Consider the following 12,897-nt stretch of genomic DNA (forward strand, 5'->3'; position numbering starts at 1 on the left):
ATTATCCGCCATCTAGTAAACCACAGAAAGCTCCATACAGTCAGACTAAACAATCCCTTTTAGAGTTATGGCCCTATTCCACGGGACGATCATCATTCGGATAACCGTTAAGTCGTCCGGAACGAAGCGATAATCGTTCGGTTGAAAAGCAGTTAACGATTAAACGACGAACGAGAAATCGTTGATCGCCTAATAAGACCTGGACCTGTTTTTATCGTTGCTTGTTCACAAATGGTTCGTATGGAATAAGACGTCGTTCGGTCATTCGCAGTAGCGATGAACGCAATATTGCAAGAACTATCATAAGTAACGATCATCGTTCCGTGTAAATGGGTGAACGATTTCAAGTCGTTCGCAATAGTGGTCGTTTGAGATTGTTTATCGTTAACAATCACGCGATCGACAATCGGCCCGTGGAATAGGGCCCTTAGCAGAGGGTGGGTCCCCTATGGCGGATCCCTCTAAATCAACCAGAACTCAAAGCTGCTAGAATGAACTTTTTTTTTTCTATGAAGGACCGTCCGCATTCACATTTACCCCAGTGGTCTCCAACCTCTCCATCTTCTGAGAGACTACAACTCCAAGCATGCCCTGACTGACAAAGGCTGCATTGGGTTTGACTGGTTAAGCTGATGTTTTAGCCATATTGATTTAATCTTTTTTACCGAAATGATTTCTCAATGCTGGACATACACATTGCCTATGAAGCCCGTGGTTTTGCAGGGGGAGTCTCATCACTGTAGTTCACTTAAAGGGGTTATCCAGGCTTTAAAAAATGTGCTCACTTTCTTCAAGGAATAGTATAACTCTTGGTTTTGTAGCTAACTTCCATTTAAATGGATGGAAGTGAATTGTAATACCACAAACATCCTGGGGGACAGGGGTGGTGCTGTTGTTGCTATAAAGTAGCTGTGCTTTTTCTTACCTTTAATGAGAAAAACCTATTTATTGGGCTGGACTCCATAACGGAGAGTAATAAGGGGGTTGGGCTCATTGTATGCAGTTATGATGCCTTTTCTAAGTAAGAGATCACGGGCAGTCCGACCTCCGTACCCCCCACGATCTTCCTATCGGACCCCTGTTGTGAATAGAGCCGCAGGTACGTCACATGAATTGAAATGAATAGTGCCACGGATCACGTGCCGTACCCTCTATTCACATCAGGGGCCCGATACAGAGATTGGCCAGGGGTGTGGTTGTCAGACGGCCCACAATCTCTTACTTGTCCCCTATCCAGTTAATTTTCCCTGGACAACCTCTTTAATTTCTGGGAAAGCACAACAAAAACATAGAAAAAAACACAATGTGTGAACACAGCCTCAGGGAATATGTTTAACAACATTCTATCCTGATCCCATAGAGATAGCAGCAGCATACAGATAGAGTCCGGTGAGGAGAAGAGGAGTCTGGGAGCTGTCAGGAAGGATCTGATAGGTGATGGTGTCATCCTGTAGTTCAGAAAAAGTTGTCTGATCCAGGACAAATTACTTCCTGAGACATAAAGCCATGTCATCTGTGTTGGTCTGATGCATGGATGGAGCTGAGCTTAAATGAAACAGATGACACTGTAAAAATAGTGCTGCTGAGAATACATTTAAGGGCAAAAAAAGAAGCTTTTTGAAGCCCTATGGGGGGATTTATGAAGACAGACGCACGCCTCTTAGTGAATCTAGACGGCTGGGCACCCGAACCTGTGTCCGGTGTACCTAATACCTGCTTCCAGTAGGTGTAGATTTGGATCATGATTTATGCCTGCGAGCACGCCTCGACTCCTCTTCACCCCCACAACCCCCCCTACAAGCCGAGGATACGTCAGCCATACACCAGGGAGAAGGTACGCCTCTGATGGGATTTTCATAAACGTCCCCCTATAGTTCTTCTCACATGGGCCAATATGTTACTGATCGGCAGTCGATTGTTGTCACTTTTACACGACCGATTATCTGGCGAATGAGCATTTCTAGGAATCCTCATTGACAATAATCGGCTCGTGTAAAAGAACCCTTAGGGGAGGTGTATAACTACAGTATATCCTGATGCCATAGAGATTGTCATCTTGTCTTGGGGTAAAAGCGTACCGTCACCTACACAGTATACCAGTTAGAGATCTATTTGTAGATTCAGCCGGAATCTGTGGCCTCGGGATGCAGGAGGTGTGAAGCATGATTCGGAAGTGGGTGAGCAGATTTTGCCTTCCATGGTGGGAGATAGCCAGGATGGTTGTGAGCTATGGTAGGCATATTCTCCATCTCTGTAATGTCAGCCACATAGCCTAGCCCTGAAGGCGCTGACTGTAACTACAGCATATTTTTGGAGTAGGGTTCAGGGTTGGGTGATTTTGCTTTTGGATCGTCATTGGTTCTGTAATTTTTTTTTCCATACACCTAGATGAACAGATTTTTTTTTTTGTCGCCCAATCCCAACAAAAACATCAGTATAAAAGAGTTTTCTTCTGGGTCTCCATGTCCATTTTGGAATTATTAATCCAAATTTAATTTCTCTTTATTGTCTTTTTTCTTTTCAGGATTTACCGACCCCATTAAGATGAAGCAGTGCTTCTTTAACCAAAGCATAGAGTTTTTCTACAACAACAGCGGGAAAGAGTTAACTACAGAATGGAGACCGAAGGACATACTGGTGGTCGTCCTGGGACTTACTGTGTGTGTCTTTGTACTTCTGACCAACATAATGGTTATTACGGCCATCGTGATAAACCGGAGGTTCCACTATCCCATCTACTATCTCTTGGGGAACTTGGCAGCTGCAGATCTATTTGCCGGAGTAGCCTATACTTATCTCATGTTCCATACTGGTCCACGGACTAAAAGCCTTACTGTGAAAACCTGGCTCCTCCGACAGAGTCTACTAGATACCAGCCTCACAGCCTCCGTGGCCAATCTATTAGCCATAGCCGTGGAGCGGCACCAGACCGTCTTTACCATGCAGCTCCACAGCAAGATGTCCAACCAACGTGTCTGCATCCTCATTGCCTGCATCTGGCTGGCAGCTTTGTTGTTGGGTCTCATCCCATCTTTTGGGTGGCATTGTATCTGTAACATTGAGACATGTTCGCGAATGGCCCCTCTATACAGCCGGAGTTATCTTATCTTCTGGGCCGTATCCAACTTGGTGGCATTTCTCATTATGATGGTGGTATACATGCATATCTTTGTGTACGTCAAGAGGAAGATGGCCCGGATGTCCAGACACACATCTTTCCACCCCAAGTATCGGGAGACCATGATCAACTTGATGAAAACCGTCTTTATCATTTTGAGTAAGTGATATATGTCATTACTTTGTGCTAGTGTTATGACCTCCTTAAGGTATTGTCCATAATAAGGGAATCCTCGAGGGGTATTCTCTTCTGGATCCTTATCTCTAGAGTATAGAGTAGTTTCAAAGAGCGTCTGTAACCCCGGAGGACCTTTTCTGCCCTGCATTACACAGACAAACCATTGATTTGTATAGGGTTTTTGTAATACCTACCTCCACCTGTGGAGGTGTTGCAGGAAAACTGAACACTTAGTAATAGATTGGGGTTTTAGCTGAAGGACACTATACTGTGTCAAACCTGCAGCCGGCCCATTGACTTTACTGGATCAGATGTAGTCTTCTAGTTACTATGTTGGCTCTGCTTACCAAATGTATATATTTTTTGTGACATATGCTGGCCCCTAAAATAAGATGCGAAGGGGGGCCCAAAGAAGAACCAGGACTGAGATCTTAGGTACTGTCATGGTTCATCACATGCCATTGGAGGTGATTGGTGAGCTTGGCCCCCCAGTGAGGTCTAGAGGACATAACGGTCCCATAGATTTTGATGGAAGACCTATCATCAAGCTGAAAGGGTTCACTACCTAGAAGACTTCTGAAGACTTCTTCATTCTAGAGATAATGGGGGTCCTAGCTCAATAACAATGTTATTACTACATACCTGGAGCAATTTAAGGGTCACCCCATTGGGATAACCCCTGTCAATAAGTTCTGCTACCACATATGGATTTGATAGCAGAATGGGAACTCAGTAAAGGGTTAGGCACAACCAGGAATTAGATGGACGTCATGGAATACTTCATTTCCAACAGCTGGACCCCCGGGGACAAGCTCAGTGTGCGGGGAGCTGCTTCTTCACGAGACCACATAGTAGTGACTGCGGGGAAAGATGCCATACACTTGGGTCAGGGATAGGGAACCTTCGCCCTCCAATTGTTACAAAACTACAGTTCCCATCATGCCTGGTGACCCAGAGCAAAGCTTTGACTGTCCAGACATGATGGAAATTGTAGTTTTGCAACAGCTGGAAAGCTGAAGGTTCCTCATTAATGTTGAGCGAAGAGGCCAAACTGAACATTATCCGAAGCTGAGCGCCTGGCATTTCACTCCCGGCAGCTGGAGAAGTTGGATGCCGCCATAGGGAGTATGTGGATAGATATAGCTTATGGCCTTAAAGGGGCTGTCCCAGCATTAGAGGTTCTTCCTTAGGGTCCTATTACTTGATAAATATCGATAAACGATAAATAATCGCAAACTAGATTGTTTATCGGTAACCTGAAATCGTTCACCATATTACACAGAACGATAGTTGTTAGTTACGATCGTTATTGCGATCGTTACTATGATCGTTTATTCCTTCTGATTTCAGCAAAACATTGAACAATGTGCAATTACACTGAACGATTAGTCAACAAATGTGGAATTACAGCGAACGATTAACGATAATTTTAGGTTCAGATCTAAATCAACGATCAACGGCATACAAAAATTTTTCAATCTTTGGCTACAATTACACAGAACGATTATCGTTTAAGTTCGAACGATTTAACGGTAATCATCCCGTGTAATAGGGCCCTTATCCTCAGGTTCTGATGGTGCTGGGTCTCTTACAATCAGACATGGTAGGACAACCCCTTTAAGAGACATGCTCCTTCTGGTATGCCAGGCAAACAACTACTTATATATGTATTTCTCTTGCATGGCAAGACTTGTCACTGTACCTGCAGGCTTGCGGTTGTATGGTTACTGATATTGCGGTGTCAGATTTCAGAAAAGATTGCAGCGGCGTATCATTCGTCATAGAGCCGGGATGTAGAGCGCGGCTGTCATCTGCTTCTAATCTGAATGATATGTTAGGGCCCTGCATGAATAGCCGTCCTATAACACCATATTATTATCTGGGGTAGAGGGCAGGACAGGAGACGCTTCAGCCTAGAGGGGTTCAGGGTGGGGATGTCTGCCATACATAACTATTAGAAGACGGAAACATTCTCGGTCACATGTATTTATAGTTCGCTTATGTAATATACCCCTGTACATATGGCGGAAAGGTACAGGAAGCCAAATGCTTCTCCACTAACCTGGTATGTAAGTCCTCAGTACATTCCTGTGTCACCTGATGTCTCATCTCCTTTATTAGCCAACGCTTCTAGTAATTCTCTCGTTTTATGGATCTGTAAGTCTTAGCATGCCCCGATCCCAGTCATCATGACGCAGTAACATTGTATAACCCTTTACTATATGTATAACTAAGGATTTGGTTCTTAATAATAGTAATCCAAAGTAATTTACTTTATATAGGGGGTCAGAGCGCCATGTCGCTGATACACTGCTCCAGATACTCCATAGACCTGAGAGATAATATTCTGCCCGTGTACAGCCGTCGTATATATAGAAATTCCCCAGTGTATCACTAGGAACTCTTCTACAGCCCACACGTTAGAATAATGAAGGCGGAACCCACGGACGTTAATGTGATCGGCCAACCATCTTATGTCTATAGCTAGATGGGAAAAAGGCTCAGCTTGTTGCATTCTAATGTGCCTGATCCTTTTGTTGCTACCAGATGTGTCTGCCGGTAAGGGTGGTATTACATGGGACGATCCCCCAGCGATTCACAATCTTAAACCGTTCACCCTACACAGGACAATGATTGTTACTTAGGCCGCTCTTGCGCTCATCCTTTCCTGGCTAATAGACCAGGCAACGACCGAACGATGTATCCGTGTTCGGATCAGCATTGGGCTTCTTTCAATTTAGTGACCCAAATGTAGTCAGCTAAAAACTGACTACATTTGCGCAGTCCTGTTCTTTTTTTTTTTTTTTACACATTGCTTCATATATTGGCTGATATTCATCTTGAGGAATACCGGGTAGTGGACGTGTAGCTCTCCCTGTGTAGATGCCAGTGCTTGGCAAGAAACCATTGACCTATCCATTACGCTGTCTTGGCTACAAGGTGATGCGGGGGGTTTAAACCTACCCATAATCACCTGGTGACTCTATATTCATATTGGATGAGCGCGCCGCTACCTTAATATCTATTTGTGTTCCAGTTGCTAGTCTAGTCGCTAGCTGACTATGTCCGGGTCATTAAATTTGGTGCATGTCGATCCAAGCTCAGATACTTTGGCAGATGATTTAGAAATGTTGCCGACATATCTGTGCCATGGAGGCATGAATCGGGACGTGAACCTGACCTTAGAGAGCACGTATATAGAGGTCGTAAGAAATAGCTGTTGGCCGAAGAGTGTGTGAACATGTATGGGAGGGCTGGAAGCAATAGGTGTTGGCCGAGCATGCACGTGTGTGGAGGATTGTGGAGGATTAAGGGTGGTGTTAGATGACCTGATCCCATCTACAACCACAGGATTAGTCCGAGCTGCTCTGCCCCTTTCCTGCTGTCAGTCATCGGCTGATGATTTTTCAACAAGACAAATCGGCCCAATGAGCTGACAAGTTCATTCATTGGCTGATGGCTAACCTTACTATAAGTGGTAATTGTCATCGGCCCCGCCATCCAAGCTGAGGGATGCAGCCCTTAGAAGTCCTATACCTACCCCTCTGGCTCTGTCCATGGTTTCCAGGACTCCCTAGGGCCTTATCCAACTTCCAGTAATCAAATCCCGAGAGTTTGGGTTCTGACGAACCTGAATGTACTTGACGTTCACTCATCTCTGCAGTCAGCCAAACATGTTTGTATGGGAGGAACAGCTGTTGGCTGAGCTGGGTGTGTATGTGGAAAGATTCCCAAACACCTTATACTAATGCTGCGTTTACACGTAACGATTATTTTTGCGCGATAACGGTCAAATTCGAACGATAATCGTACGTGTAAACACAGCGAACGATCGAACGACGCACGATAAATCATACATCGTGATCTTTCATCAGGTCATCAAATCGTCGTTCATCGTACGCAAAAAAATCGCAAATCGTTCCGTGTGAACAGTCGTTCGCCGATTTAACCAATGTGTGAGATAGGCTTAAACGATCGCAAAACGATTGCAGTGCGAATTTTCGTACGATATATCGTACCATCTAAACGCTGATCGTTATAAAAAAAAAATCGTAAAACCGACATCGCTAATCGTACGATCGGGCCAATAATCGTTACGTGTAAACGCAGCATATGGGCCCTATTACATGGGAAGATTATCGTGTGAAAAATCGTTATATCGTTCGAATTTAAACGATAATCGTTCTGTGTAATTGCAGGCAACAATAGAAAAATCGTTTATATGTCGTTGATTGTTGATTTAGATCTGAACCTAAAATTATCGTTACTCGTTCGCTAGTCGTTCGCTCGCTCAAGTTCCGCATTTTTCCACTAATTGTTCAGTGTAATTGCACATTGTTCACAGTGTAATAGGACCCTAACACTGGCCGATCCCACCGACAGTATAAGGTGTATGGCGGCCTCCTGACTCAGATGACGTAGTTGAAGAGAAGGGTCTGGAGTCTGCTGGACTCCCCCAACCCTTTTGTTCTCAGAGGGATAAGCTGGTTCCATATCTGTCTGGCTGCAGCTAAGGGCCCTATTACACGGGACGATTATCGTGCGAATAATCATTATATCGTTCGAAATTTAAACGATAATCGTTCTGTGTAGTTGCAGGCAACAATAAAAAAAAATTGTTTGTATGTCGTTGATTTAGATCTGAATCTAAAATTATCGTTAATCGTTCGCTGTAATTCCACATTCGTTCGCTCAAGATCCGCGCTATCGTTCAGTGTAATTGCACATTGTTCATTGTTTTGCTGGGATCAGAAGCAATAAACGATCATAGTAACGATCGTAATTAACGACGTGTAATATGGAGAACGATAAACAATCTCGTTTGCAATCGTTTATCGTTAGTCGTTAATAATATATATAGGTTGTAGGTGTTATAGGACCCTTCCCCTTAGTGAACACTTGCTGGACATCCATGTCTATAGGGAGGTCTATAGAACAGTTATTGGCCGAGTGTTCACGTATATGGGAGAGTCAGGAGGAATGGCTGTCAGTGGCAGCTCTCTGGAGTGTATGGCCAGCATAGCGCCTCAGTAATAACACAATCCCGCTCTGATAAGAAATAACTTTTACTTTTAGAGGGAAGAGCAGGTTAGGTTGCCTGATCTGACCATGACTGCGATCAGCCGCCGGCAGCTGTACCCTCTGTATCAGACTATAGAGAAAGAGTGACACGCTCGGCGGGGGGAGTGACACGCTCGGCGGGGGGAGTGACACGCTCGGCCCCAGCCAGGCACAGGACGGCATCTATTGTCCGTTTCCACTTGGATACATTTTGCTATTATTTTCTTTGCACCAAGCAAACAGCAGGAAAGTGACTAAGAAAACAAGATGTTACTATTTATACACTGACACAGCGAGTCCAGGGCTCGCCCTCCCCTCCTGGCATGGGGAGAAATGTCTGCTGAAAGATTTCTGTAGTCAGCAATTTGCATAAAAGCCTTAAAGGGACACCAAACCTGACCTCTAGCTTCTATTTGCTATGTAGGCGATTGTTACCTATTGTTCTCTGTTATCAGCCACTCCAGGGAGATAAATCCTAGGTGTCTGGCAGTGGCTTATCCCCCTTTCTCCATTCAGAACACTTGGCCAATACAACAGAGGGCGCCAGCCATGTAATGTGTATGTGCGTGCTATCTGCAGCTTGGCTGTATATATTTGCAGAGTATACGTCTATGTATTGTAGGATCGCCCATCGCCACACCTTAGTACTTACGGAGTTATAGAACAGCCTCTTTACATAGGCGTCTCTACAATGCCAATACATAGGGATTACAGTGGTGCCTTGGAATACGAGCATAATTCGTTCCGGGACCATGCTTGTAATCCAAATCACTCTTAACCAAAGCAAATGTTCCCATAAGAAATCATTGAAATGCAGAAAATTGGTTCCACATCCCAAAAATAATGATTTTTTATTCTGAGTTACATGTAAAACAAATGAAACAAACAATGAGAAACAGCAGAATATGTGATATTATAAGTTACTGTACAGTATAGCAATCAGCATGTGGAGTATAATGTATAGTAAGTGCAAATGTATAAACCTGAAAAAACTGCAGCAGTTTGTAGATACAGGATAGCAGCAATGTGTATAGCTGAGTGTGAGTGCAGGCACATTATAGCAGCAGTGTGTATAGCTGAGTGTGAGAGCAGGCACATTATAGCAGCAGTGTGTATAGCTGAGTGTAAGTGCAGGCACATTATAGCAGCAGTGTGCATAGCTGAGTGTAAGTACAGGCACATTATAGCAGCAGTGTGTATAGCTGAGTGTAAGTACAGGCACATTATAGCAGCAGTGTGTATAGCTGAGTGTGAGTGCAAGCACATTATAGAAGCAGTGTGTATAGCTGAGTGTAAGTGCAGGCACATTATAGCAGGAATGGAGAGGATGGGAAACACAAGGGCTGACAGAGACTGCAGGGAGCATGAAGGAATGAGCAGGGCAGATGTGGGCACATACATGCAGCGCTCTCTGTCCGGGGAGAGAGGGATTACAGCTATGGAGAGATTACCTCTACAGTCCCCTGTCCCCTGATGTAAGCCCCAGCCTGAAGTGGATCTGCTATGATTTGGAAGGTGAGGGAGACTTCCTGGGTCAGAGTACAGGGCTGTAGACCCCGCTATGCAGACCATGCCCCTCCCCCACTCCCCCTCCCACCCAGTACAGGGAGCTCTTAAACAAAAGCAATGCTCTTAAACCAAGTCACAATTTTGAAACACTGTGAGCTCTTAAACCAAAACGCTCGTAAACCAATGTACCACTGTAGTTGTGTTTTACTAAAGAGCGCCACTCCTATTCATGGGCCATGTCTGGTATTGCAAATTAAGGCAAAAGCAGGTCCTAGCAGTCACAGCACCCCATGTTTATTCTCTGTGGCGCTGAAAAACATTGCCATTAGATGGAATGCTCCTTTAAAGGGGTTATCCAGTGAAAATCAACTGGTTTCAGAAAGTTATATAGATTTGCAATTTACTTCTATTTAAAAATCTTCCAATACCTATAAGCTGCTGTATGTCCTGCAGGAAATGTTTTATTTACATTCAGACACAGGGCTCTCTGCTGACACTCTGGCGGAGACAGGAACTGTCCAGAGCAGGAGAGGTTTTCTATGGGGATTTACTGCTGCTCTAGACAGTTCCTGACATGGACAGAGGTGGCAGCAGAGAGCGCTGTGTCAGACTAGAAAGAATACACCACTTCCTGCAGGACATACAGCAGCTAATAACTATGGGAAGACTTGAGATTTTTAAATAGAAGTAAATTACAAATAACTTTCTGAAACCAGTTGATTTAAAAGAAAAAGGTTTTCGCAGGAGTACCCCTTTAAGGCTTTCAGGTACATTAGACAAAAGTCTATTTTTTCCCTGGGAAGAAGGTGTGGGTATGCTGAATTTCAAGGCTCACTCCTTTTGTTCTCAGAGTAGACAAGGCAGGTGTTTGGCAGCGGCTTTCTCATCTCTTTTCACTGACAGCATACGTATGCTCGGCTGAGATGAGCATGCACATGGAGGGATAAGGAATAACAGCTATAGAAAGTGTATGGGCCCCTTCAGGATCCCCTGTAGTAAGACATCAGATTGTAAGAAGTAACTGCTGAATGGACAAAGCGTGAACTTTTCCCTGGAGCGGCATTCTTGCCTTATCTGAGGAGATTGTGGAGAGATCCTCCTTCCTCCAGGCTGGGAGTCACTGGGGAGCAGACAGCGGTGTGAGGAGACACAGCAGCTGGGTCCGCACTTATTTATTTCTACAGATGTCTTCCTTCATGTCCTATTCATGGCCGGCCCTCTCATTTCCTTTCATCCAGATGTTGTCCCTGTTCTCATCCATGGTGACCCCACCAGACAGGGTCGGCCTGTAGTCATCTGTGTGGCCTCAGTCACCTGGGTTCAATTTCTCACAAATGGTGCATTTACACAGACAGATTTATCCGACAGATTCTTGAAGCCAAAGCCAGGAATGGATCTGAAAAGAGGAGAAATCAGTCTTTCCTTTATGACCTGTTCTCTGTTTATAGTCTGTTCCTGGTTTTGGCTTAAGAAATCTGTCAGATAAATCTGTCTGTGTAAACGCAGCAAAAGATTCCACAACTTAACCTATGAAAGGAGTCAGAGAAGGTGTTATCCCATGTGTGTGGGGGTAGGAAAGCTGAATGGGCAAGTAGTGTCACTAGAGGTGTAGAAAATAGGAAAGGAACTTTCTAGTCACCTACACTTGATCTTTTGCTTTGGTCCCCAGCTCCTGATCTTGTCCTCCAGCCTCCCGCTCCTGATCTTTGGCTCGGGTCCTCCGCTCCTGATCTTGTGGTCAAGTCTCCCATTCCGAATCTTGTGTTCTGGTCCCCTGCTCCTGATCTTGTGCTCTGGTCCCCTGCTCCTGATCTTGTGCTCTGGTCCCCTGCGTCTGATCTTGTGCTCTGGTCCCCTGCTCCTGATCTTGTGCTCTGGTCCCCTGCTCCTGATCTTGTGTTCTGGTCCCCTGCTCCTGATCTTGTGCTTTGGTCCCCTGCTCCTGATCTTTTGCTCTGGTCCCCTGCTCCTGATCTTGTGCTCTGGTCCCCTGCGTCTGATCTTGTGCTCTGGTCCCCTGCTCCTGATCTTGTGTTCTGGTCCCCTGCTCCTGATCTTGTGCTCTGGTCCCCTGCTCCTGATCTTGTGCTCTGGTCCCCTGCTCCTGATCTTGTGCTTTGGTCCCCTGCCTCTGATATTGTGCTCAAGTGTCCCTCTCCGGATATTGTGTTCCAGTCCCCTGCTCCTGATTGTGTTATCTAATCTCCAGCTTCAGTTATTGTGCCCTAGTCCCCCGCTCCTTATCTTGTGCTCTGGTCCCCTGCTCCCGATCTTGGGCTCTGGTCCCCTGCTCTGAATTTTGTGCTCTGATCCCCCACACTTAACTTCATGCTCTGGTTCCCTGCTCCTGATCTTGTGATCTAGTCCCCGCTGCTAATCTTGTGCACTGGTACCCAACTACTGATCTTATGGTCAGGCCCCGCCATCACTGACCTTGTGCTTTGTTTCCTTGTTTTTGGTTTCTGGACCACTTCTGGCAACTGGAAGCAGTCAGAAGCCAAGAGTCCTAGCTCTGTAAAGGTGGGACCTGCATCTATTTGACATTTATGGAATATCTCTTTAATCTTTTGCTAATCTCATCTATGGTGGGTGGTGTTAAAAAAAAGTGGAAGCTTCTGCTGCAGAGGGGGAGAGGATCCTGTTACAGAAGGGAGAGAATCCTGCTGCTGGGAGGAGGATCCTGCTGCAGAGGGGGAGAATCCTGCTGCTGGGGGGAGGATCCTGCTGCTGGGGGGAGGATCCTGCTGCAGAGGGGGGAAGGATCCTGCTGCAGAGGGGGAGAATCCTGCTGCCGAGGGGGGAAGGATCCTGCTGCAGAGGAGGAAGGATCTTGCTGCACAGGGAGAGAATCCTGCTGCAGAGGGGGGAAGGATCCTGCTGCAGAGGAGGAAGGATCTTGCTGCACAGGGAGAGAATCCTGCTGCAGAGGGGGAGGATCCTGCTGCAGAGGGGGTAAGGATCCTGCTGCAGAGGAGGGAGGATCCTGCTGCAGAGGGGGAGATTCCTGCTGCAGAGGGGGGGAGGATCCTGCT

General features: G+C 45.7%; 1 protein-coding gene across 2 annotated transcripts in view; it reads left to right on the top strand.

Moving 5' to 3' along the window:
- Positions 1-12,897, top strand: part of LPAR2 (lysophosphatidic acid receptor 2) — a 41,612-nt gene that overhangs the window by 22,543 nt on the left and 6,172 nt on the right. For both annotated transcript variants that reach the window (XM_069946089.1, XM_069946082.1), the window contains exon 2: positions 2,525-3,277. In XM_069946089.1, the coding sequence (XP_069802190.1) occupies positions 2,525-3,277 (753 nt within the window). The remainder of the gene's footprint in view (positions 1-2,524; positions 3,278-12,897) is intronic.

Source organism: Dendropsophus ebraccatus, chromosome 1 (genome assembly GCF_027789765.1).
Source record: "Dendropsophus ebraccatus isolate aDenEbr1 chromosome 1, aDenEbr1.pat, whole genome shotgun sequence".
Lineage (NCBI taxonomy): Eukaryota > Metazoa > Chordata > Amphibia > Anura > Hylidae > Dendropsophus > Dendropsophus ebraccatus.